At 37.5% G+C, this 23733-nt stretch overlaps 1 protein-coding gene across 1 annotated transcript in view; it reads left to right on the plus strand.

Moving 5' to 3' along the window:
• The window catches only part of SLC2A13 (solute carrier family 2 member 13), a 504156-nt gene that overhangs the window by 212784 nt on the left and 267639 nt on the right, over positions 1 to 23733 (plus strand). Inside the window, exon 4 of the mRNA XM_018047921.1 lies at positions 2600 to 2708. Coding sequence (XP_017903410.1) covers positions 2600 to 2708 — 109 coding nt within the window. The remainder of the gene's footprint in view (positions 1 to 2599; positions 2709 to 23733) is intronic.

Raw genomic sequence — 23733 nt, forward strand, 5'->3', positions numbered from 1 at the left:
ATAGTTGTTGTCTTTAAATTTTTTCATGGTATATAAAGTAAATTATAATCTTTTCCCCTTCATGGATTGCATTTTTGTCGTGGTGAAAGGGCTTGCATAACTCAATGAAGCTTTGAGCCATGCTGTACAAGGCCACCCAAGACAGATGTGTCATAGTGAAGAGTTCTGACAAAACGTGGTCCACTGGAGGAGGCAACCCACTCTGTTATTCTTGCCACAGGAAACCCCATTAACACTATGAAAAGGCACAAATATATGACACTGGAAGATGAGCCCCCCAGATGGGAAGGTGTCCAGTATGCTACTAGGGAAGGATGGAAGGCAATCACTAAATACTCCTGAAAGAGTTAAGTAATGGGCCAAATTGTAAACAGTGTTCAACTGTGGATATGTCTGGTGGTGAAAGTAAAGTTTGATTTTGTAAAGACATAGGAGCCTGGGTGCTACAGTCCATGGGATAACAAACAATCAACTTAGTCACTGAATAATCTTTTATATGAATTTTTTGATTTATGGAAATAGGTAGATATTTAATTGATGGTGTGCACAGTCCTTATTTTGTGGCTCATTCATAGATTTCTAAGTTTGCAGATGAGGCTGCTTTTCAGAGAAGTGACCCAGATATATTTCTATATTTTAATAAAAGCTACCTATTTGAAACAACCTTCTTAAAACTTTACTTAAATATAAAACAACTTGACATTTATAATACTCTTAGCCTACTTTCTAAATGGGTGTGTCCAGTCTTACCATCTAGAGAGAAAATTGTTGGAAGTCAATCAAGTCTTCATGCGATTATAATTGTTCCTATTTAGAGATGAATATCTTTACCCAGCAATCTTCAATACTAACTAATGCCCTGTCGACATCCTGTATGAACTTCTATTGCTGAGACAATAGCACATTCTATTCCATTTCTGTGAACTGGAATATTAGATTTCCAGAAGATTCCAAAATAGCAAAATTTTCTCATTTCTCAAGTAGATTTCTACCTGACTTGGTTTCAATATCAGCATCAGTTCAGTCGCTCAGTCATGTCTGATTCGTTGCAACCCCATGAACCGCAGCACGCCAGCTCTCCCTGTACATCACAAATTGCCGGAGTCTACCCAACCCATGTCCATTGAGTCAGCCATTCCAACCATTTCATCCTCTCTTGTCCCCTTCTCCTGCCCTCAGTCTTTCCCAGCATCAGGGTCTTTTCAAATGACTCAGCTCTTTGCATCAGGTGGCCAAAGTATTGAAGTTTCAGCTTCAACATTAGTCCTTCAAATGACATGGTTTAGGGTTTACTTAAAAAAAAAAAAAAATAGCCTCCAGGAAAAATTCCTCTAATGAAGCAATTAACATCCTAGTGATCACAGGCTATTTCTTATACAGCAGGAATACCAAAGATCCTTTTAGTCAACTCTGGCACCATAATGACACTATACAGCATGCCTCTGTGAAGTTGTAACAAGCACTTCTGGGAACAGAAGGGGCATTTTGGGTAGTTATGTCCAAATGATAGGCCTTAATTGGTTACTTACCTTACTTAAGGCCTGAGGGTTCAGATCTAAAGCTTTTCAGAATTGATCTAGATTCTGATATAGAGACACCCATTTTGAAAGCCCATTGATATTTTTAAATTATCATTTAATACCACTAGGAAACTATTAAAAAATCTAGAAATATCATACATATACCTATATAAAATAGATTTTAAATTTTATCTCTTTATTATCTTTTGGGTATTTTTATTAATAATACTCATTTCAGTCATAACTGAATCTGATGTCACAGTTGGATTCCTTAACTTTAAATACATTGGAATTAATTTTGTTACGTTAGTCAAATGCTGCTGCTACTGCTGCTAAGTCGCTTCAGTCGTGTCTGACTCTGTGCGACCCCATAGACGGCAGCCCACCAGGCTCCGCTGTCCCTGGGATTCTCCAAGCAAGAACACTGGAGTGGGTTGCCATTACCTTCTGCAATGCATGAAAGTGCAAAGTGAAAGTGAAGTCGCTTAGTCGTGTCCAACCCTCAGCGACCCCATGGACTGCACGCAGCCTTCCAGGCTCCTCCGTCCGTGGGATTTTCCAGGCAAGAATACTGGAGTGGTGTGCCATTGCCTTCTCCCTTTAGTCAAATAAATTGTAATAAATTCTGTTCCTTGTTTAATTGTTTTTTAATGAATGCCATTCTTTTAGTTGATTAAAGCAATTTTTCCAGTAACTTTGTAAGTTGTCCCACATTGAGCGGATTTTAAATAGTAATTAATTGCCTGCAAGCAGAAGAACAGAGTGTTTGTTACAGCTCTTAGAAATTTAAAGAAAAAGAATTTCTAACCATTACAGTTATGTAGATCTTCCCCCTAGTATCCATAAAATGTTTTAACTTGAATTCTCTCTAGTTGATTTTATAGTTTCAACTCAAATATTTACTGTTTTCAAAAATATATTATGCCCCTATTTCTATAAAAGTACACATGTTCTATTTTTAAATGCCAAGTTGTGTTGATTCCATAGAGATTTGGGGAAATTTATCCTAATGGGAATAATTACTGTGGGAGCTAAAAATAATAGATGTGTCCTTCTTTTTCCTTCTTTTTTTAAAAAAGCTGGACCTGTGATCTGCAGAATGCTGAGTTATCCCCCAACTCGCCGAGCGTTAATTGTGGGTTGTGGTCTACAAATGTTCCAACAGCTCTCAGGCATTAACACCATCATGTATGTATTTCTTTCTAACTTTTTACTGAAAAGATTGTGAGGAATTATTTTATATGGAAAAAAAATAATAGGACTCATGGAGATTTGTTTTTATTAAATGTGTAGAAGTCTCCTTTTGGGAGATACTTAACTGTACAGTATTTTAAAAAAAAACTGTATAGTTTAAAAGTCTTACCAAATTTTAACTAGAAGGAAGTGACTTATTTTGTTCATTGTAATTATTGGCTTTATCTGATTTCTTACAATTTCTTTTTTATGCCATCAATTAGTTTCTTTTATTCTGAGCTACTAAATGTATCATTTTTCATAAGCTATTTCATGATTCACATTAAAAAGTAAACCGAAGGATAAACCTGGCATTTATTAGAGATCAGTGGACACACAACTAGTTCATTTCCTTTTAGGACAGTCAGTTACAATACAGTGTGATAAGAACATTAATAGAAGTATGTCTTTTACAACTAGAGTACAGTGGACCAGGGATGGACTGGGAGCAAAGAAGTAGGAAATATACAAAAGTTCCGCATTTTCTAGTTTTCACAGTAATTCTCAAAGTTGTATGTGTGTTGTGGGTGAAGCCGAGTGAATAGTGGGGGTTTGACTGTTTCATTCATTCAATGTTAAACCCATTTTTGATGGTTGATTTTGTACTAGATACATAGCAGTGAATACAGGAGACACAGTCCTTGGCCTTATAGAGCATACAGGCTGGTGCAGGAAACAACACATTAAATAAATTCACAGTTCAATACAGCATTTCAAATTGTCATAAGAGCTATGTAAGATTGTTCCAAGAGAAGACTTTTAAGATCCTAGGTAACAGAATATGGGTTAGAGAAAAGCCATGATTTTTGCTGAGAATCTGGTTATTGGTGAAAAGCTATGTTTTCAGAAGCTTTCCGTTATACATAAAATTATTCATTATTCATTAGAAAAATACAAATTATGTAAAATGTATTTTACCTAGTAAACCATTTGTTTTGGGGACTTTTGATTTTTTTTAATTACTTGGGTTATAATGAATTATTCAGTGGTAATTTCAGAAGAGTGAATTAGTTAAAGTAGTAACTAGAGCCCAAGGACCGATTAGATTAAGTTGGAATTTACTAAGAAACCCCAACTTGAATATATCCATACCCTTTGTGAATTTGACTTTAGTCATAATCCTTGTTAGCTTTCTGAACTACATTTTAATATTGGTTCTCTCCTCCCCTCTAACATTTACTTTCATTTTTTCCTTACTATTATCATATCTATTATATCTGTCAGTATAGCATCTAACATTTTTGTTTCTGGACGTGGCATACCATGACTTTTCTGAGGCATATCCATTGTCCTTAGTGTAGTAATGGTATGGAATTGTAACAAGGCTAGCACCAATCTTTCAAACAACACAATTAAGTAATAATCCTATGTACAAATCTAGTTCATCAACCTAATTTAACATATGTCCTATTTCTCAAAATCTTTTGTTTGTTCTGCCCTTTTCTAGGCATTTAAGCTTGACAAGTTTAAAGCATAGAAAGTGAATTTTTGTTGTGCTTTTTTGTATTCCTATAAAACAAGGATCACAGACAGGGCCAATCTAATTAGTGGGTGAGGTGAAGCCAGTGTGTTCCTAGGTGAAATGATTGTTATATAGTCCACTTGTGATATCTAATGTAAAATGTGCTGATTCAAGTTTTCAGATTTTAATAAAGTGTTTATTTCTCTAAATTCTCAGTCTTTTCACAGTGAGATCAAGTGAAATGACTATAAGGATCTTGATATTCCTTAAGATGTATGATAGTCATTAATGTACTTTGCTTATCACAAACTAATAGGTAATGTCTTCAATACAGCTGTTGCTTGTAGTTGAATATTAATCCTGGAAAGTAGGAATAATAAAATAAGGTAAACGATGGTTAATTTTATGCTGTGTCTACATGATGCAGAATAGGCAACTCCCTGCAGACTTTACTAGAACCTTAGTATTGGAGGTTAGAAGACTAGACACTTAAATGATGATACCTATGCTAAGTAACTGTTGGTTTTTCATAGTACATAACTTCAGACATTCATATTTTAAGCCCATAAAACTGTAAATCAATTTCTTTGAAGTAGACCATGCTTTATTATTATTTGGATGGAAAATGACTAATTTAGGATCCTCATATAATGTGTTTTTTCCTACTTTATCTAGTCTGTATTCATGTGTGTGCATGTATATGTTTTTCTTTTTCCATTTTTTCCCCCATTATCCTTAAGATACAGTAAATACTATCATAATTTTTCTTATAGTTTAAAATAATCTTTAAATGCAGCTTAATAGTTTTTTATTGCCTTTACTAGAAAATGTCTATTACATTTTTTCATTTAAAAATGTTATTTAATTAAGAATTCTGTTTTTAATGAATATTTTTTATGTATATTACTCTTTATTCTTTTTTGCTTCTTCTCTTTCAAGTGGAAAATGAAGTAGGCAGTGCTCCTTTATATTTCCAACCCAAACTTAATAATCTGTAGAAGTTGATATTTTTTTATAAAATCCATTTTCTACCCCAAGTTTTAATTCTGACTTTTACCAAGAACAGTTCATAAAAGATCATATGAAAACATATTGAAACATAAAATCATCCTTACAATTGTATTATATAATCTTACCATGTTTAGTTTTCTCTGGTCTCCCTCATAGGGTCTTTATTTCTATATCCATGAATTAATGTTCTATTTCAGTTAAAGAAATAGGTTTATTTCTTAGAATATTTATTCTCTGCTATGAAAAAAAAAATATATATATATAGTGTGAGTGTATCCAGGTATCTTATATTTGTATAAGTCCTGTTTATATCCTAACCCATACCTTATCGTCCTCCTGTCATATCAAGCATAGGACTTCTAAGGTCTTAACACTGTTACATACTTCATACGCTACATTTAACTTTTAAAAGAGGCAATTTTCTATTTTGACTCTAATCAATAATTTCAAACATGCTGCTGAATAGGTTATTCTCTATTCACAAGAGAGAACAGAGCAAATAGAGTTCTGTTTTCCTGATATATTCCTGCTATATTATTGTACTACCTCACAGAGCAATAAAATATTTTCACATGTCAAAATAAATGGAAGAGTAGTGATCTATGAAGAATATGATGATTAATGTGAAAACAACTCACTTAAGTATTTCTCATGTGATTTATTCTAAACTCTGGTTATAATGTCAATAATTTTCCAATTTCTAGCTAAAAATTTTTATTTTATTAATAAAAGGGTCATTCCCACATTATTATTACCACAACCAAAATGTGTATGGGTGCATAATTAGTTGGTAGGGAGGGAGAGAGAGGAAAAAAAGAGATAAAGTAAAAGAAAGGAAACACTTGGCTACATTTGGGTTTGTTAGCATCTTGCTTCTTTTGAGGAACTTAAGCTATATTTTGATATGTCTTGATAATCATAAAATTAGTCCATCTTGGACAGGTGGAAGGTAGCAGAGTTTTACCTGGGAAAACCAAGTGTTTAAATGGATCATTTTAAGGTTACACAGAAAATCTGCAGTAAAGAGGAGAAGTAAATCCAGAATTTTAAGCTTTTATGTCAGCTTCAGGTAAAAGGGATTATGGGTGTATAAACTTCTTTTGGACACTCTAAATAATCTGCTATTTTTAAGCTGCTCTTCTTTTAGATTAATGCTCCCAGACTCATCTCTTCTTTTCTACTAACTTAAAGTAGGGGTGGGAAATAGGCAATTACATAGGGCGGGCAGATCATTCCCACTTGCATAACTGCTTTACTTTAATCCCTGGTGGATCACTACTTCTTTGTGTTTACTAGAGATAATAGAAGGCTTTGGAAAAAATGGCCTTGCAATACTAATCTTAATAGCTATCATTTACTAAGCATTAATATTGGGTTGGTGCAAAACTAATTGTGGTTTTGCGTTGTTAAACTTTGTTATTTTATATTGAAATACATTTGTAAATAAATGTGGTTATATTAAACATCATTTTCATGTGCATTTCTCACTTCTTTTTTTTTTTTTTTTGCTAATCCTTATTACTTGCCATTTATTTTATATTTATTTTAGACTAGGGAAATGATGTTAGGCAAAAAAGCATATTTGGGCAATTTTCTTATTTGAGTTCAAAATGGGCCATAAAGCAGGGGAGATAACACACAACATCAGCAACACATTTGGCCCAGGGACTGCTTACAACTTTACAGTGCAGTGGTGGTTAACAAACAGCTAACAAATTCACAGTACAGAGGATCACTGAAGCTGATCCTCTTACAACTGCACGAGAAGTTGCTGAAGAACTCAACATCAACCATTCTATGGTCATTTGGCATTTGAAGCAAATTGGAAAGGTGAAAAAGCTCCAAAAGTCAGTGGCTCATGAGCTGACCACATATCAAAAGCATCATCATTAAAGTGTCATCTTCTCTTATTCTTCGCAATAACAATGAACCATTTCTCAATTGGATTGTGATGAGAGATGAAAAGTGAGTTTTATACGACAACTAGCAACAACCAGCTCAGTGGTTGGACTGAGAAGAAGCTCCAAAGCACTTCCCAAAGCCAAACTTGCACAAAAAAAGGTCACGGTCACTGTCTGATGGTCTGCTTCAAGTCTGATCCACTACAGCTTTCTGAATCCTAACGAAATCATTACATCTGAGAAAGTATGCTGAGCAAATTGATGAGATGCCCCCAAAACTGCAACATCTGGAGCTGGTATTGGTCAACAGAATGGGCCCAATTCTTCTCCATGACAACACCTGACTGCATATCATACAACCAATGCTTCAAAAGTTGAGTGAATTGGGCCACAAAGTTTTGCCTCATCTGCCATATTCTCCTGACCTCTTGGCAACTGACTATGACTTCTTCAAGCATTTTGACAATTTTTGCAGGGAAAACACTTCCACATCCAGCAGTAGGCAGAAAATGGTTTCCAAGAGTTTGTCAAATCCCAAAGCACGAGTTTTTATGCTACAGGAGTAGACAGATTTATTTCTCATTTGCAAAAATGTGTTGATTGTAATGGTTAATATTTTAATAAAAATGTTTTTGAGTCTAGTTATAATGATTTAAAGTTCACTGTCCAAAATCAGAATTACGTTTACGCCAACCTAATACCTGGTACTACTCTGCTGCTGCTGCTGCTGCTGCTGCTAAGTCACTTCACTCGTGTCCGACTCTGCGACCCCATAGACGGCAGCCCACCAGGCTTCCCTGTCCCTGGGATTCTCCAGGCAAGAATACTGGGGTGGGTTGCCATTTCCTTCTCCAATGCATGAAGGTGAAAAGAGAAAGTGAAGTCGTTCAGTTGTGTCTGACTCCTAGCTCTAGCATGTAAAATAAATATTATCAGAAAAGGAAAAATAGGACAACACTTTTAGCCTCTTCAGTATTATAATTATTTATTAATGTCATGGTAAAAACAAACATGTTTACTGTTTTTTATATATAACACTATAAAAATTTTCATAGATGTGACCTCTCTTGTTCTTTATAAATATCCTGTTGAGTCAGCACGGTAGTTCTTCTGTTTATTCTCAAAGAAAGGAAGCAAAGGCTTAATGAGTTAAAGTGACTTGTGCTCTGTAACATAAGTTTTAGAGCTGAGGGGGTTCAATTGCTAAGTTGTGTCTGACTCTTTCTGACCCCATGGACTGCAACAAGCCAGGCCACCCTATTCCTCACTATCTCTCAGAGTATGCCAAAGCTCCCTTGAATTGGTGATGCTATCCAACCATCTAATCCTCTGCAACCCTCTTCTCCTTTTGCCTTCAATCATTCCCAGCATCAGGGTCTTTTCCAGTGAGTCAGCTGTTCACATCAGGTGGCCAAAGTACTGGAGCTTCAGCATCACTCCTACCAGTGAATATTCAGAGTTGATTTTCTTTAGAATTGACTGGTTTGATCTCCTTGCTGACCAAGGGACTCTCAAGATTCTTCTCCAGCACCACCATTTGAAAATATCAGTTCTTTGGTGCTCAGCTTTCTTTATGATCCAAGTCTCAAATCCCTACATGACTACTGGAAAATCCATGGATTTTAACAATACAGACCTTTGTGATGTCTCTGCTTTTTAATATGCTGTCTAGGTTTGTCAAAGCCTTCCTTCCAGGGAACAAGTGTCTTCTAATTTCATGGCTGCAGTCACCATCTGCAGTGATTTTGGGGACCAAGAAAAGAAAATCATCACTGCTTCCACTTTTTCCCCTTGATGTGAAGTGATGGGATAGCATGCCATGATCTTTGCTTTTTGAGTGTTGAGTTTTAAGCCAGCTTTTTCACTGTTCCCTTTCACCCTCATCAAAGGGCTATTCAGTTCCTCTTCACTTTTTGCCATTAGGGTGGTATCATCTGCATATCTGACATTGTTGATATTTCTACTGGCAGTCTTGATTCCAGCTTGTAACTCATCCAGCCCAGCATTTTGCATGATGAACTCTGCATATACGTTAAATAAACAGAGTGACAGTATACAACCTCGTCGTACTCCTTTCCCAATTTTGGACCAGTCAGTTGTTCCATGTAAGGTCTTAACTGTTGCTTCTTTACCCACATACATCTTTCTCAGGAGACAGATAAAATAGTCTGATATTACCATCTCTAAGAATTTTCCACAGTTGATTGTGATCTACATAGTCAAAGACTTTAGCATAGTCAGTGAAGCAGAAGTAGATGTTTTCCTGAAATTCCCTTGCTTTCCCTGTGATCAAGTGAATGCCAGCAATTTGATCTCTGGTTTCTCTGTCTTTTCTAAACCCAGCTTGTACATCTGAAAGTTCTCAATTCAAGAAGCTGAATTGAGCTTCTACTGAATAGGCTTCTACTGCTGAAGCCTAGCTTGAAGGGTGTTGAACATAACCTTACTAGCATGGGGAATGAGCACATTGTGTGGTAGTTTGAACATTCTTAAACACTGCCCTTCTTTGGGATTGGAGTGAAAACTGACTGAGGCTAGAACCTGATTTTCTGACTCTGGCTCATCTGGGCTACCCTTTAGTGGTAGAACACCTTAAGTGCCTAGGGCTGTCACTTTAAAACTTGTTTGGAAGTGATATGTAAACAAACCAAAGTTAGTGAAATTCAGTATCACCCAAGGATAAAAGTCCAAAATGACCATGAGCTAATAAAGTTGTATCCATCTCAAGAGTTATAAAATACATCAGACTAAACTGCTACTACCCAGTTGAGACCTTTGCTTTATATGCTGATCTAGAGTTCCTGGACAGGCCAGCCTAATGGTATTATACTTCTTAATCATATTTAATAATTTAATTTTATAAGTGCAATAGTTTTGAATTTGTTCCATTATCATATTTTATCCCCAACAAAGTCTCCTAGTGTGAAAAATTACCATGCAATCAGGAAACATAGTACAAAAAGCAAGCCAGATGGTGGTAAATATAGAGAAAAATAAAGTTGACAGGAAATAAGAAAAGAATAAGGATTTGCTCTCTCATGTTGTAAGTCTGAACCAAATGTGATGTTTTACTCTCTCTGAAGTTCTCAGCAGGTAGTATGAATGGAACAGAATGCTAACTGATTAATATGAACCTTCTCTTCTCTTTGCCTCCTTAGTAGGCCTCAGAATATAATCCAAAAGCCTTTGAAAGGTAATATGCATATCTCATTGGAATGTTTCAAGATGAGTATATTATAGTCATTTGTGATCATTGGAATCAGGATAATTTGTTGCAAGATCTGTCTCTACCATGGAAATTTGGGCATGCCTGTCAATTCCCTTCATTCTGATTACCAATAACGTGAAGTGCCATGCTGTGCTAAATCTCTTCAGTCTTGTGCGATTCTTTGCCGCCCTATAGACCATAGCCCACCAGGCGCCTCTGTCCATGGGATTCTCCCAGCAAGAATAGTGAAGTCTCCTGCATTGGCAGGCAGGTTCTTTCCTAGTTCCACCTAGGAAGTCCATAAAGTGAAGCAGATGGACTTTAATGTACATTTGAATGAGGAAAAATGGAGTTTCAAGTGAAAGTGGAAGGTCCAAAGTTGTGTTTGAAATACTTTAAACCTTTCTTGGATGAAAAGTTGTCAGGAGATTGATTTTAGTCTCAAAAGAAAAGTGTAAGCAATAAAATGTGAGCTTCATAAGAAATTTTATGAGAATGTATTTTCTTGAATATGATAATCTTTTGTTTCCTTTGTGTAATTCACAAATAATTTTGTCCTGTAACAGGAATCTTCAAACTACATCTGCTCAAGTATTCATTTATTTATTTTTCAACCAGCATTTACTGTATTGTTAATAGAGTTTCAGATACTTGGAAACTAAAATTCTTGTCTTTAAGAAGTCTATATTCTTCCTAAGCAGATAGACCAAATAATTATAATGCATTATTATAAAAGCATAAATTAATATGCTACTTGACCAATGAAAAATGAGTGACTTAATTCTATCTGGGAAATGAGGGCACATATAAACAGTTTTTGTTATTTAAATGTTTTTCCTTATCTGGAGTCATTTTAGGGGCAAAAACATGGTACTTCAAATATTAACACCACCTACTGTGTTAGGTATGAATTTAAACTGAAACTTACTACTTGGATGTAAACTCTACAAGCTACTTAACTTCTCAGAGTCCCAGTGACCTGAAAATCAGGAATAATACCTCCCTCTTGTCGTGTTTAAATGATATATCCTATATGACTCAGGCCCGAGGGAGGGACTGAGACCATGTTAATTTCCCTTCTGCTCCCTGTGTATAGCAGCTTAGAAATGCCAGATCATTTGTGAAAAGCAGAGGCATTGCATAACTTGTCCTCTTTGGCCCCAACCCATCCATCAGTCCAGCATTTGAAGCATCCTCTGTAAAGACAAAACTGTTATACCCTTTTTTATTTTGATACTTGTTTCTAATTTTCAAAATATAGGAAAAGTGAAAATAGTATTTTTTTTCTAACTAACAAATGTGACTGCAGTGTTATCTGCTTCAGTGTTAGATACATTCTTTTTTGCTCTTATGTTTAGTTAGGGAGAAAAGACCTCAGTGATGTTTTTAAAGTTGACTTTTATTGGAGTATAGTTGCTTTACAATGTTGTGTTAGTTTCTACCATACAGCAAAACAAATCAGCTATATGTATACATATATCCTCTTGTTTTTGGATTCCCGTCCGATTCAGGTCACCACAGAGCCCTGAGTAGAGTTTCCAGTGCTATACAGTAGATTTAGTTTTCTTCTTTATACATAGTAGTGTATATATGTCAATCCCAATTCATCCAACCTCCCCCTTACATCTTTGGTAGCCATAAGTTTGTTCTCTACATCTGTTATTCTATTTCTGCTTTGCAAATAAGTTCATTTCAACCATTTTTCTAGATTCCACCTATAAATGAACCAGAAAAGACCTCAGTGACCTTTAAACAATAAGAACAAACAATGCCTCCCTAGGAAGTGTAGGAGCTGTGACTAAGTACCCTGAGTGGCATGACTTGTGGTTTACGTCAAAAGACAGTCAGATCCTTTCTGCATGTTTTCTGAGACAGGTATGAATTTAAACTTTTGTGATAATTAATGGAAATTTATCCCCCCCCACCAGTTTGTAAAATACCCTAAGATTTGGGTTCCCTAGGACATCTTTGGTGATATGATGATATGGTTTCCTTGACTGACCTTTCTGTCACTCATATGTCTTGGTGAAAGGTAAGCAGAAGAAATGGAGGTGCTGTTGATGAATTGAAATAATAGCACAAAATCCAGGGGTGTGCTCTAAGAAATAGGCCTGCTCTGTCCCTAAAGTAGAACCTTGCTTCCCAAATCATATGTGAGTTTGAGAGTAACCAGTCCAGTTAGTTCCAGGTGCGTGTGTGCTAAGTCACTTCAGCTGTATCCAACTCTGTCAGATCCTGTGGACTGCAGCCTGGCAGTCTCCTCTGTCCATGGATTCTCCAGGCAAGAATACTGAAGTGGGTTGCTCCTCTGTCCAGGGATCCTCCCAAACCAGGGAGCAAACCTGTGCCTTTTACTTCTGCCTGCATTGTCAGGCAGGTTCTCTACCACTAGCACCAACTACAAAACTGTAGAAATGTTCATTCTTTAAACAAATAAGGGGAAGGCACTCCTCCAGGGAATAGACATACAGAACGTAATGTAGCCCATCCCCAGGGAACCTTGGTCTTTTCCTGTCATCTTTAAAAAGATGTCGTGCCACCTGTCTTGAAAGGTTGTTCTGAGGGTGAAATGAGGTAAGGAAATGTCTGCCTCACAGAAGGTCTTCAGATGTTGGGGAGTTGGGTTCTCCTCTTCCCATCCTCGCATTTGTTATCCTCTCAATAATTCAGCTATCTGGGCTGCCCTCACTTGGTCAGCATTCTTCTTAAGAGCTTTCCCTTATTGGCACAATACAGCATTTCATCTTCAGTCTCCTTCATTTTTTCTACTCAGTTTACACTTTAATGCTAATGCTCCCCGGGCCTTGGCTTATAACTCTGCTGGGAGGTTTTGTTCCCTTCCATAGTTTCACTGACCATCTACCTGTTAGAGATGGCCTAGCATACATTTCCAGATCAGAACTGCTCTGAGATGTATAGTCATATCCAACTGCTGGGCATTTTTATTTGGATATCCTATTCTCACCAACCTCTACATGCACAAGACTGACTCCCTATTGTTTCTCACCAATTCTGCCCTTCTTCCTGTTATGAAGGATTTGACCAGTGGAAACCCAGGACTGTGGTTGGGGAACCAAGACATCCAAACTCAACTAGTTGCAATTCCCTTCACTTTTACTCCCTTATTATCTGTTACTGAGCGTCCCAGGTGGCTCAGTGGTAAAGAATCTGCCTGCCAAAGGAGGAGCCACAGGAGACGCGGCTTTGATATTTGGGTCAGGAAGATCCTCTGGAGGAGGAAATGGCAACCCACTCCAGTGTTTCCACCTAGAGAACCCCATGGACAAAAGAGCCTGGAGGGCTACAGTCCATGGAATTGCAAAGAGTCAGATACAGCTGAGTGAGCACAAACACACAACATCTCTTATATTCTTCCTATTATCTTCATTTTCATTATCTGTCCAAGGTTAGGCCATGCTTTAGTTACAGTTCATTGTATTTGCAAGTAACAGAATTTACTCAAACCTAACTTTACAAAAAAAAAAAAAAGTGGTTTGCAATAAGGGTGCAGGGTTGAAGTCTAGAAATGAAACTGAACCTGCCAAGGGGCTTGTGAAAAAAATTAATCAATAGTCAATCTAAAAAAGAAGTGGAAAATTTTATTTGAGCCAACCTGAAAATAACCTAAAGATAGTCTCTCAGAATGCTGAGAACTGTTTTGAAGAGGCAAAGAGGGAGGGCAGTGTACATATGATTTTGGTGAAGAGGGTATGTGTGACCAAGCACACATCTCTTGTAGAAGGTTGTTGTTAGTCACTAGGAATAGATATCTAAGGTAATGGTTTTAGTGTTTTCATAGGTATGGGAAGACGAAAGAATCAGGTTCATAGAAATTTCTCCTGAAAATATCTGTCTGTCTGAGGAGCAGTGCTGTCAATTTTGCTTCATCTTGATCTTTACCTGGAATTCCTTTCAGTCTGTTTTGTTGATCAGCAACTGCAGAGATTAATGACTTGATTCTTATAGAACTGGATGGTTGGCAGTGTTCTTTATTGTACAGTCCCTTCCCTTTCTATCTTATTTTTTGTGTGTGTCATCTTAATTTTGACCAAAGTATTTGGTCAAAATTGGAGACATTTCATGACCAGCTTGTTTCATAGCATTAGGAATGCTTATGCCCGAATCAGGCAGGGATTTCCTTGATAGAACATTCAATGTGCTGTTACTAGATTAGGCTCTGTTAACAGTAGCCAGAAGCCTCTGGACCACCGTAACACCTAATCTGTTATGGTCCAGGGAATGGTTCCCTCTCATTGCTTCTTCCCATACCTACAGTTACACTATTACAGTCATTGATCTTATAGAACTATTTATTTGATCAGTGGTTTCAAATCACCTAATCATGAATAATTTTATCTGAGACTCCATCATACATTTGGTAATAAAGGAAACAACAACCTTATAAAATAGAAAGAATATAAGTAATATAGCCAGTAGGTTATAAGTAGGTAGTTAAGCTAAGAATATCTATTAGGTTTTTTGACTCAGGATATTTCCAGGTTGTTTGATCAGTCTATTTTGCATCAATTGCCATCTTTAAGGGAAATGATAAATAAGCACTGGACATACATAAAGTTCACCAAAGATGTCTACAACTACAAGGCAAATAGTGGGTCATTAAGACCACTTACAGGGTTGAGAAAGCAATATTATCTTCTAAGGAGCTACACTGCTGATGCCAGAAGGAGAAAAATTGATGTATATGGTTCACTAGGTATTTTTCCTGTTGGGGAGATCTGGTTAAGGCATAATGTAGTTGCACACTAGAAGGAACAATGGAGGCCAAAATGGGCAGAGGAAAATATTACATTTTAATTTTTTTAATGTCTTGCCTTAAAATATGAATTTTTATTTCATCAGAGTTAAGAGCAGAAACTGGAGAGTCATGTGCTCAGCCTCTGTAATCATGTGACATTGTGGTCTTGTTTTTTTCTGGCTGTATGCTTTCTCTTCCTTCTTTCTCTTTGAGATCTTTCTGTGGTTTTTCTCATCTGTGATCACACTCTGCCCCCATAACCCTGGACGTACTTCTAAATTCAAGCATCTACAAAAGATTAACTGGAATTGTACCAATTCCTAATTTATTCTAACAGCCTTTGTTTTAAAGTCTGTTTTGTCTGATATGAGTATTGTTGACTTCCCTGGTGGCTCAGAGAGTAAAGCGTCTACCTGCAATGCAGGAGACTCGGGTTCGATCCCCGAGTCGGGAAGATCCCCTGGAGAAGGAAATGGCGACCCACTCCAGTACTCTTGCCTGGAAAATCCCATGGATGGAGAAACCTGCTGTAGGCTACGGTCCATGGGGTTGCAAAGAGTTGAACACGACTCCACTTTCACTATCACTCCATCTTTCTCATGATTTACATTTTTGTGAAGTACATGCTCCTGTCCTCTTGCTTTCAGTCTGTAAATATCCATAGGTCTGTGGTGGGTCCCTTGTAGACAACATATATATATATATAAGTCTTGTCTTATACCCATCCAGCCAGTCTACATCTTTTGGTTGGTGCATTTAATCCATTTACATTTAAGGTAACTATTGATATGTATGATCCTATTACCATTTTGTTAATTGTTTGGGGTTTATTTTTTGTAGATCTTTTCCTTCTCTTGTGTTTCCTGCCCATGCAAGTTCCTTTAGCATTTGTTGTAAAGCTGGTTTAGTAATGCTAAATTCTCTTAACTTTTGCATATGTGGAAAGCTTTTGATCTCTCCATTAAAACCTGAATGAAAGTTTTGCTGGGTAGAGTATTCTTGGTTGTAGTTTCTTGCCTTTCATCACTTGGAATATATCATGACATTCCCTTATGGCTTATAGAGTTTCTGTTGAGAAATCAGCAGATAATCTTTCAGGATTTCCCTTGTATGTTATTTTTCTTTTTTCCCTTGTTACTCTTAATATTTTATGATTGTCTTTAAGTTTTGTTAGTTTGATTACTATGTGTCTTGGTATGTTCCTCCTTGGGTTTATCCTGCCTGGGAATCTCTATGCTTCCTGGACTTTGCTAACTTTTTCCTTTTCCATGTTGGGGAAGTTTTCAGCTTTTGTCTCTTCAAATATTTTCTTAGGTCCTTTCTCTCTTCTTCTGGCACCCCTTTAATGAGAATGTCATTGTGTTTGTTGTTGTCCCAGAGGTCTCTTAGGCTGTCTTCATTTCTTTTTGTTCTTTTTTCTGTATTCTGTTCTGCAACAATGATTTCTACCATTCTGTCTTTCAGATCACTCATCTATTCTTCTGTCTCAGTTATTCTGTTATTGAATCCTTCTAGTGTATCGTTCATCTGTTTGTTCGTTCTTTAGTTCTTTAGTTCTTCTAGATCTTTTGTGAGCGTTTCTTTCATCTTCTCCATTCTTTTTCCAAGATCCTGGATCATCTTCACTACCATTATTCTGAATTCTTTTTCTTGAAGGCTGCCTATCTCTTCTTCATTTAGTTGTTTTTCTGGGGATTTGTCTTGTTCATTCATCTGAGATATAACTCTATTTCTTTTCATTTTCATCATTTTTCTGTTATTGTTTTATTAGTTCTGGAGGCTGCTTGGATTGTAATTCTAGTTTCTTCTGTCTGCCCTTTGGTGGATGAGGATAAGAGGCTTGTGCAAGCTTCCTGATGGGAGGGACTGGCTGTGGGGAAAACTGAGTCTTGCTCTGTTGGGCAGGGCTGTGCTCAGTAAAACTTTAATCCAGTTGTCTGCTGATGGGTTTGGCTGTTCTCCCTCCTGTTTAGTTGTTTGCCCTGAGATGAGTCAGTCCTGAAGTCTGTAGGCTCTATGCCAGGGCTAATGGCAAACTCCAAGAGGACTTAAGCCAAGATGCATCTCCCAAGACTGCTGCTGCCAATGCCCTTTCCCTACAGTGGGCCACTGCCAACCCATGCCTCTGCAGGAGACCCTCAGAGAATGGCTACCCATGAGAATGGGTAGGTCTGGCTTGTTCTCCTGTGGGGTCACTGTTCCTTTCCCCTGGGTTTTGGTATGCACACGGTTTTGTTTGTGCCCTCCAATAGTGGAATCTCTGTTTCCCCCAGTCCTGTGGAAGTCTTGTAATCAAGCCCTACTAACCTTCAATGTCAAATTCCCTGGAGATTCCCAGTCTCTTTGCCAGACCCCCAGGCTACAGAGCCTGATGTGGAGTCTAGAACCTTCATAACAGTGGGAGAACTTCTTTGATATTATTATTCTTCAGTTTGTGGGTCCCCTCCCCAGTGGGTATAGGGTTTGACTTTATCATTATTGTGTCCCTTCTACCATCTCGTTGCAGGTTCTCCTTTGTCCTTGGATGAGGGATATCTTTTTAATGGTGGGTTCCAGTGTTCTCCTGTTGGTGGTTGTAGTTGCAAATTTTGGTGCTCTCACCGGGGAAGATAAGCACAGGTCCTTCTATTCCACTGTCTTGAACCAATCCCCTGAAAAATTTTAATCCTTTAATCACATAGGTGGCTCCCAAATTCTTAATTCCTAAAAGAGAAAATCAAAGTGAACCTCCCTTTGTGAAGGAGGGTGTAAGGCCAAGATGACTGGGCTACACCAGGAGATGCGCAGAGAATTTTTCAGCCTTAAGTTTCACCTCCAACAGTTTATCCTTCTTATCTCTGTCTGTGAACTTTCTGAAACAAAGTCAAATCTTATCCATCTTGACTTAAAATTATTTAATGACAACCACAGCATTCAGCAGATCTGAAAGTCTAGAACCATTTGTGGCATTACTTTTGTCCATCTCTTTCCTGTCCTATTTTAGACCAATTCTCCCATGCTCTGCCTCCTGCTCTGTGCAACATTCTCTGCTTCTGATGAGTAACCAAAGCCTCAGGGCCTTTATGTCTTTTTATACAGTTCATGAGGTTCATGGCAAATATACTGGGTTAGTTTGCCATTCCCTCCTCCAGTGGATCACATTTTGTCAGAAATCTTCACTATGACCTATCCATCTTGGGTGGCCCTACATGGCATGGTTCATAACTTCATTGAGTTACTCAGCCCCTTTACCACAACAAGGCAGTGATCCATGAAGGGGATCAGAAGGGATGAGGCATCAGAGGATGAGATGGCTGGATGGCATCACTGATGCAATAGACATGAACTTGGGAGATGGTGAGGGATGGGGGACCTGGCAGGCTGAAGTCCATGGGGTCCCCAAAAGTTGGACACAACAGGGCAATTGAACAACAGCAGGGCCTATGCATATCATTCTCCCACTTTGACTAGATATCTGTCATAATAGTATTGTGCTTTGTTTATGCTTCATTTAACATTTCTGCTTTATAAAACTTCAGACTTATTTTTATTCCCTAGAAAGATTATACAAATAATAAGATTACCCCCCCTCAAAGTACTACCCAGAGTGAGCCAGCTATATTTTCGTTTCTACTGACTTTTGTTTTCTGTTCATCACCAGGGTCATAGTATGGTGTTATACTGGGCTTGGCTTTGTCTGTGTGAGTGTCTTCCTTAACTAGTTTGCAGTTATGACCTCAGGAAAACAAAAGCCATGGCATTCAAGATTTGAAAATAGGATTTTTCAAAACCATTGCCAAGTGCATTCTTTTCTTTAGAGTTAGTAACAAACTACAATGACATTTTTAATAACTTTTAATATTAGTTATATACTCTAAGTTTATTTGGGTTTCAACATTGAAGGTCCTATGACAAAAATTCTAAAGACAGATCTCTTGGTTCCTCCTTTCTCAGGCAACTAGAGAGCTAAGGTAGTGACTTCTGCCCGCGTTTGTGATAGTACTTCCTGTGACTGATGGAACTGCAGAATTTCAAATGCTATTAAGCTGCTAGATGCAGAGACAAATAGTCTAATGACATGTTATTCTTGGCAGGAAGAAAAATGAACAGTGTTCCCTGCTGGAACATCTTCATTTATTTTGATAAGATTATTTTTATTGGGCAGATTAAAATATACAAAACTAAATATAAGGTGCTCCTATTTCCATTTCAATAAAAACACATAGTACCAGAAAATAGAAAATGTATAAAGTATATGATTTTAACTTTAGTTTACTGCACTGAATTAACAGTCTTCTCCTCAATTCTTCTGATTATCTTCAGCTTCCTTAAGGTTCTCCCCTCAGTCTCTTATCATAATTTTGTTTGAGAAATTTAATCTGTATTTTAGCTTTTTTGCAAGGACTAAGTTTAGCCCTGAGACATATTTTCTTTGAAAAATGCAAAATTTTTGCCGCCGTTAAATTTTCTTGATTTCAAGGGATTGCATTGCCTCTTGGAGCCTTTGTACTGCCTCTGGTCTCCCATAATCCCTGCTATTTTCCTTGGCTGGGCACAGTCAAGATGGTTGAGGTTGTGTCACCTGCCCTAAGGAATTCACATTCAATTAAAATTCTGCTTAGAACTTTCCCCATATATGTCCTGTATGATATACAGATTACAGATAATCGGATATCTCTGATTTTAGGAATAGAGATATAGTCAAGTCATTACAGCAAAGCTGTGGACATTTTTAAGATGTTCAGTTTCATATTTTACTTTTAAGACTTTTATTTCACTTAAAAAAATTTTTTGAGGCTAAGTGGATAAGACTACCATTTGTCAACACTTTGAAAGTGAAAGTCACACAGTCGTGTCCAACTCTGTGATCCCATGGACTGTAGCCTGCCAGGCTCCTCTGTCCATGGAATTCTCCAGGCAAAAGTACTCGAGTGGGTTGCCATGTCCTTACAGTCACTTTTATCAACTGAGAGAGAGGGTGCGCTGTAACTGACTTTGGAATCAAACAGATCTGTCTAATAATGTTAGAATTAAATGAGGTGGCATATTAAATGTACTCTAACTAACATAGCCACTCACTATGTATTGTATTATTATTTTATTTGGCATCAGACAGACTTGGAGTCAAATTTTACTATGTTTCCTAATCAGTTATGCTACTTTGAATGACTTACATAGCCACTTTAAGTCTCAGCTTTCTTACTTACAAATGAGATATAATCTACCTCCCAGAGTGGTTGTGTTTTCTCTCATCCTAACCCATCTCAGTGACTGGTGCTCCCACCTATCTGGTAGCTCAGGCCCCAAACCCAGGAGTCATTGTTGATATGATTTTCTTTTCCTTTTACTCCCCAATCCAGTTCTCCAGTAAGTCTTAGCCCCAAAACCATGATTTTCAAGCTGTGCAGAGGGCATAAGAAACTCCTTATGAGGGAGCTGAGGGATATTTAAATATGTGACGGAAACACAACATGCTCAGACTACCCCTATTAAGTAGTTTAACCTTAATAGAACCATTAGGTATTGTTTTAAAGTCTGTTTTATCTGATATGTGTATTGGTATTTCAAACTCTCTTAAGTTTGTCCCACCGTAGAGACTTTGCAGTTGCTTTTCTTTCTGCCTAGGAAGATCTTCCTCAGGAGATCTTCTTCAGGAGGCCCAGGTATAGGTGTGAGTATAGGTAGGTGACAGAATACGTCAGACTTGTTTTACCATTATTGATATTTTACATTTTCAGTTTAATTTTTATTATAGTATTACATATATAAGACAAAGTCGTGTGAAATTTACCATGAAAAGTGATTTTCCCTGCCCCTCATCCTCTACCTCAAGTTCTACTCTTCAAGGACAATTACTTTCACTTCTTTTAAATATTTCTTTCCATATTAACACCCTATATATTTCTAAGGAAATATATTTATATAAATAAATAATATTTATATAATTTTTGTTGATTTCATTATTTGAAATTCTGTATTGATTTTATATTACATAAGATACTTCTTCCAACCACCACCATTCACATTCACACAATTCCTCCCACCCTTATAATTATATCTCAAGCTTTGGGGTTAATTAATGTTCACTGTTTTCATCCTTGTGACTACAAAAAAATTGTTTCCAACTGAGCAACTCAGTGTGCCGTGATTGTGTGTACTTCTCTTGTCCTGTACATCTTCTGTTTGCTACTCAGGTGACACCTCTGTCCTTCTCCACCTTACTCTGCGTGAAGCCTGGCGGGATGAACTGATTGATACATGCACACCAACATTTTTTCCTCCCCTATTGTAAATAATTGCCTCCTCCTTTAATTTGGGCTTCTCTTGTGGCTCAGCTGATAAAGAATTAGCCTGCAATGCAAGGCAATGGCACCCCACTCCAGTACTCTTGCCTGGAAAATCCCATGGATGGAGGAGCCTGGTAGGCTGCAGTCCATGGGGTCGCTAAGAGTCGGACACGACTGAGCGACTTCCCTTTCACTTTTCACTTTCATGCATTGGAGAAGGAAATGGCAACCCACTCCAATGTTCTTGCCTGGAGAATCCCGGGGACGGGGGAGCCTTGGGGGCTTCCGTCTATGGGGTCACACAGAGTCGGACACGACTGAAGCGACTTAGCAGCAGTAGCAGCAGCAGCAGCAGGAGACTTGGGTTCCATCCTTGGGTTGGGAAGATGCCCTGGAGAAGGGAAAGGCTACCCACCCAGTACTCTGGCCTAGAGAATTCCATGGACTGCATAGTCCATAGGGTCACAAAGAGTCAGATAGGACTGAGTAACTTTCATTTTCACTTCCTTTAATTTGCTCAGTGTTCCTTGTAACTCTCATTAATCCTTTCTGCATACTCCTCAGTAACCTAATGACAAACATCAGGAAATCCATTTTTGTATTTCTGCTTCTCCACCTCTTGCCTTCCTTGCTCACCCTCCTCCTGGAACCTCCATTATTCTGCTCGCTCCCTCCCCTCATCAGGATGCTGTCCAGGTGCAGCTGTAGAAATTCTCTTTACTTCTCTTCTGGTTGGCTTCCCTGTTTCCTGGATCCCATTTCCTCTGTTTAGGCTTATGCCTTCCTTTTGGTGGTTCTTATTCTGCAGTAGTTGCCTGTGGAGAGCTCGGTGGAAGATTAAAAAAAGAGAGAGAAACCATGAAAATCTTTATTCTGCCCCCAGACTTAATTATTGTTCTTCCTCAGGATCTTCAAGTGGTAGACTTTCATTTTCAGACCATGCCTTCCAGCTGTACTTCATTGTGCTTGCTTTCCTCCAGTCTGACAGTTTGGTTGCTCACTGTCTCTAGACACTAAACCTCTTTTTCCTTCTGAGTGCAGGTAGGGTGAGAGTTCTGGCAGGGAGACCAGGGGAAAAAACTGATAGTTATAATTGTTATAACTGATGTTATAAAGATTCTCAATTAGTCCTCTTGTTTTCAATCTGAAATATCTGGCACCTCCAATCCTTGGACTTTTCCTAACTTCTGTTATGTAACACATCCCTTGCTCCCCCTACCCTCATATGTTCAGATATTTTAAGCAAGTCACCACATATATAATCTCTTATCAGTCTGATGTTCTTTATCATCACATAGTTTTTAAAAACTTAATTTATTTTGTAGTAATTTTAGTATAGAAGGTGAGAAAATAAAGGTGCTGAGTTTTACTGGACAAAAGTATTTTAAAATACTAAGGCAAATTATAATCAAGTTCATAATTGAAATGCTACTGTGAAGTAAGATACATGTTATTTTAAAATATTACTTCTCTCATAGATTAGGTGACCAAGTTACAGAGATTTATCTCTGAACTTTATATCCTGTCCATTGATCTATATTTCTACTTTTGTGCCAATACCATACTATTTTGATTACTGTAGCTTTGAAGTATAGTCTGAAGTCAAAGAGTCTGATTCCACCAGCTGTTTTTCTTTCTCAGGATTGCTTTGCCTATTTGAGGTCTTTTATGTTTCTAAACAAATTTTTAAAATTTTCATTCTAGTTCTGTGAAAAATGCCATTGGTAATTTGATAGGAATTGTATTGGATGATATGGTCATTTTGACAGTCTTGATTCTTCCAATCCAAGAACATGCTATATCTTTTCATCTGTTTGTCAGCTTCTATTTCATTCATCAACATTTTATAGTTTTTGGAGTACAGATCTTTTGCCTCCATAGGTAGGTTTATTCCTGCATTTTTTAAATTCTTTTTTATGCAATGGTAAATGAGATTGTTCCCTAAATTTCTCTTTCTGATCTTTCATTGTTAGTGTACAGAAATGCAACAAATTTCTGTGTATTAATTTCATATCCTGCAACTTTACCAGACTTATTAATGAGCTCTGATAGTTTTCTGGTGGCACCGTTCGGATTTTTTGTATATAGTATTAGGTCACCTACAAACAGTGAGATTTTTACTTCTTTTTCAATATATATCCCTTTTATTTCCTTTTTGTCTCTGATTGTCACTGCTAGGGCTTCCAAAATTATGTTGAATAAAAGTGGCGATAGTAGACATCCTTGTCCTGTTCCTGATCTCAATTAATATGTGCCAAAAGAGGCAGAAATACACATTGGAGAAAAGACAGTCTCTTCAAGAAGTGGTGCTAGAAAAACTGGACAGCTACATGTGAAAGAATGAAATTAGAATATTCTCTAGCACCATACAAAAAA

The sequence above is a fragment of the Capra hircus genome, chromosome 5 (assembly GCF_001704415.2).
Source record: "Capra hircus breed San Clemente chromosome 5, ASM170441v1, whole genome shotgun sequence".
NCBI classification, from domain to species: domain Eukaryota; kingdom Metazoa; phylum Chordata; class Mammalia; order Artiodactyla; family Bovidae; genus Capra; species Capra hircus.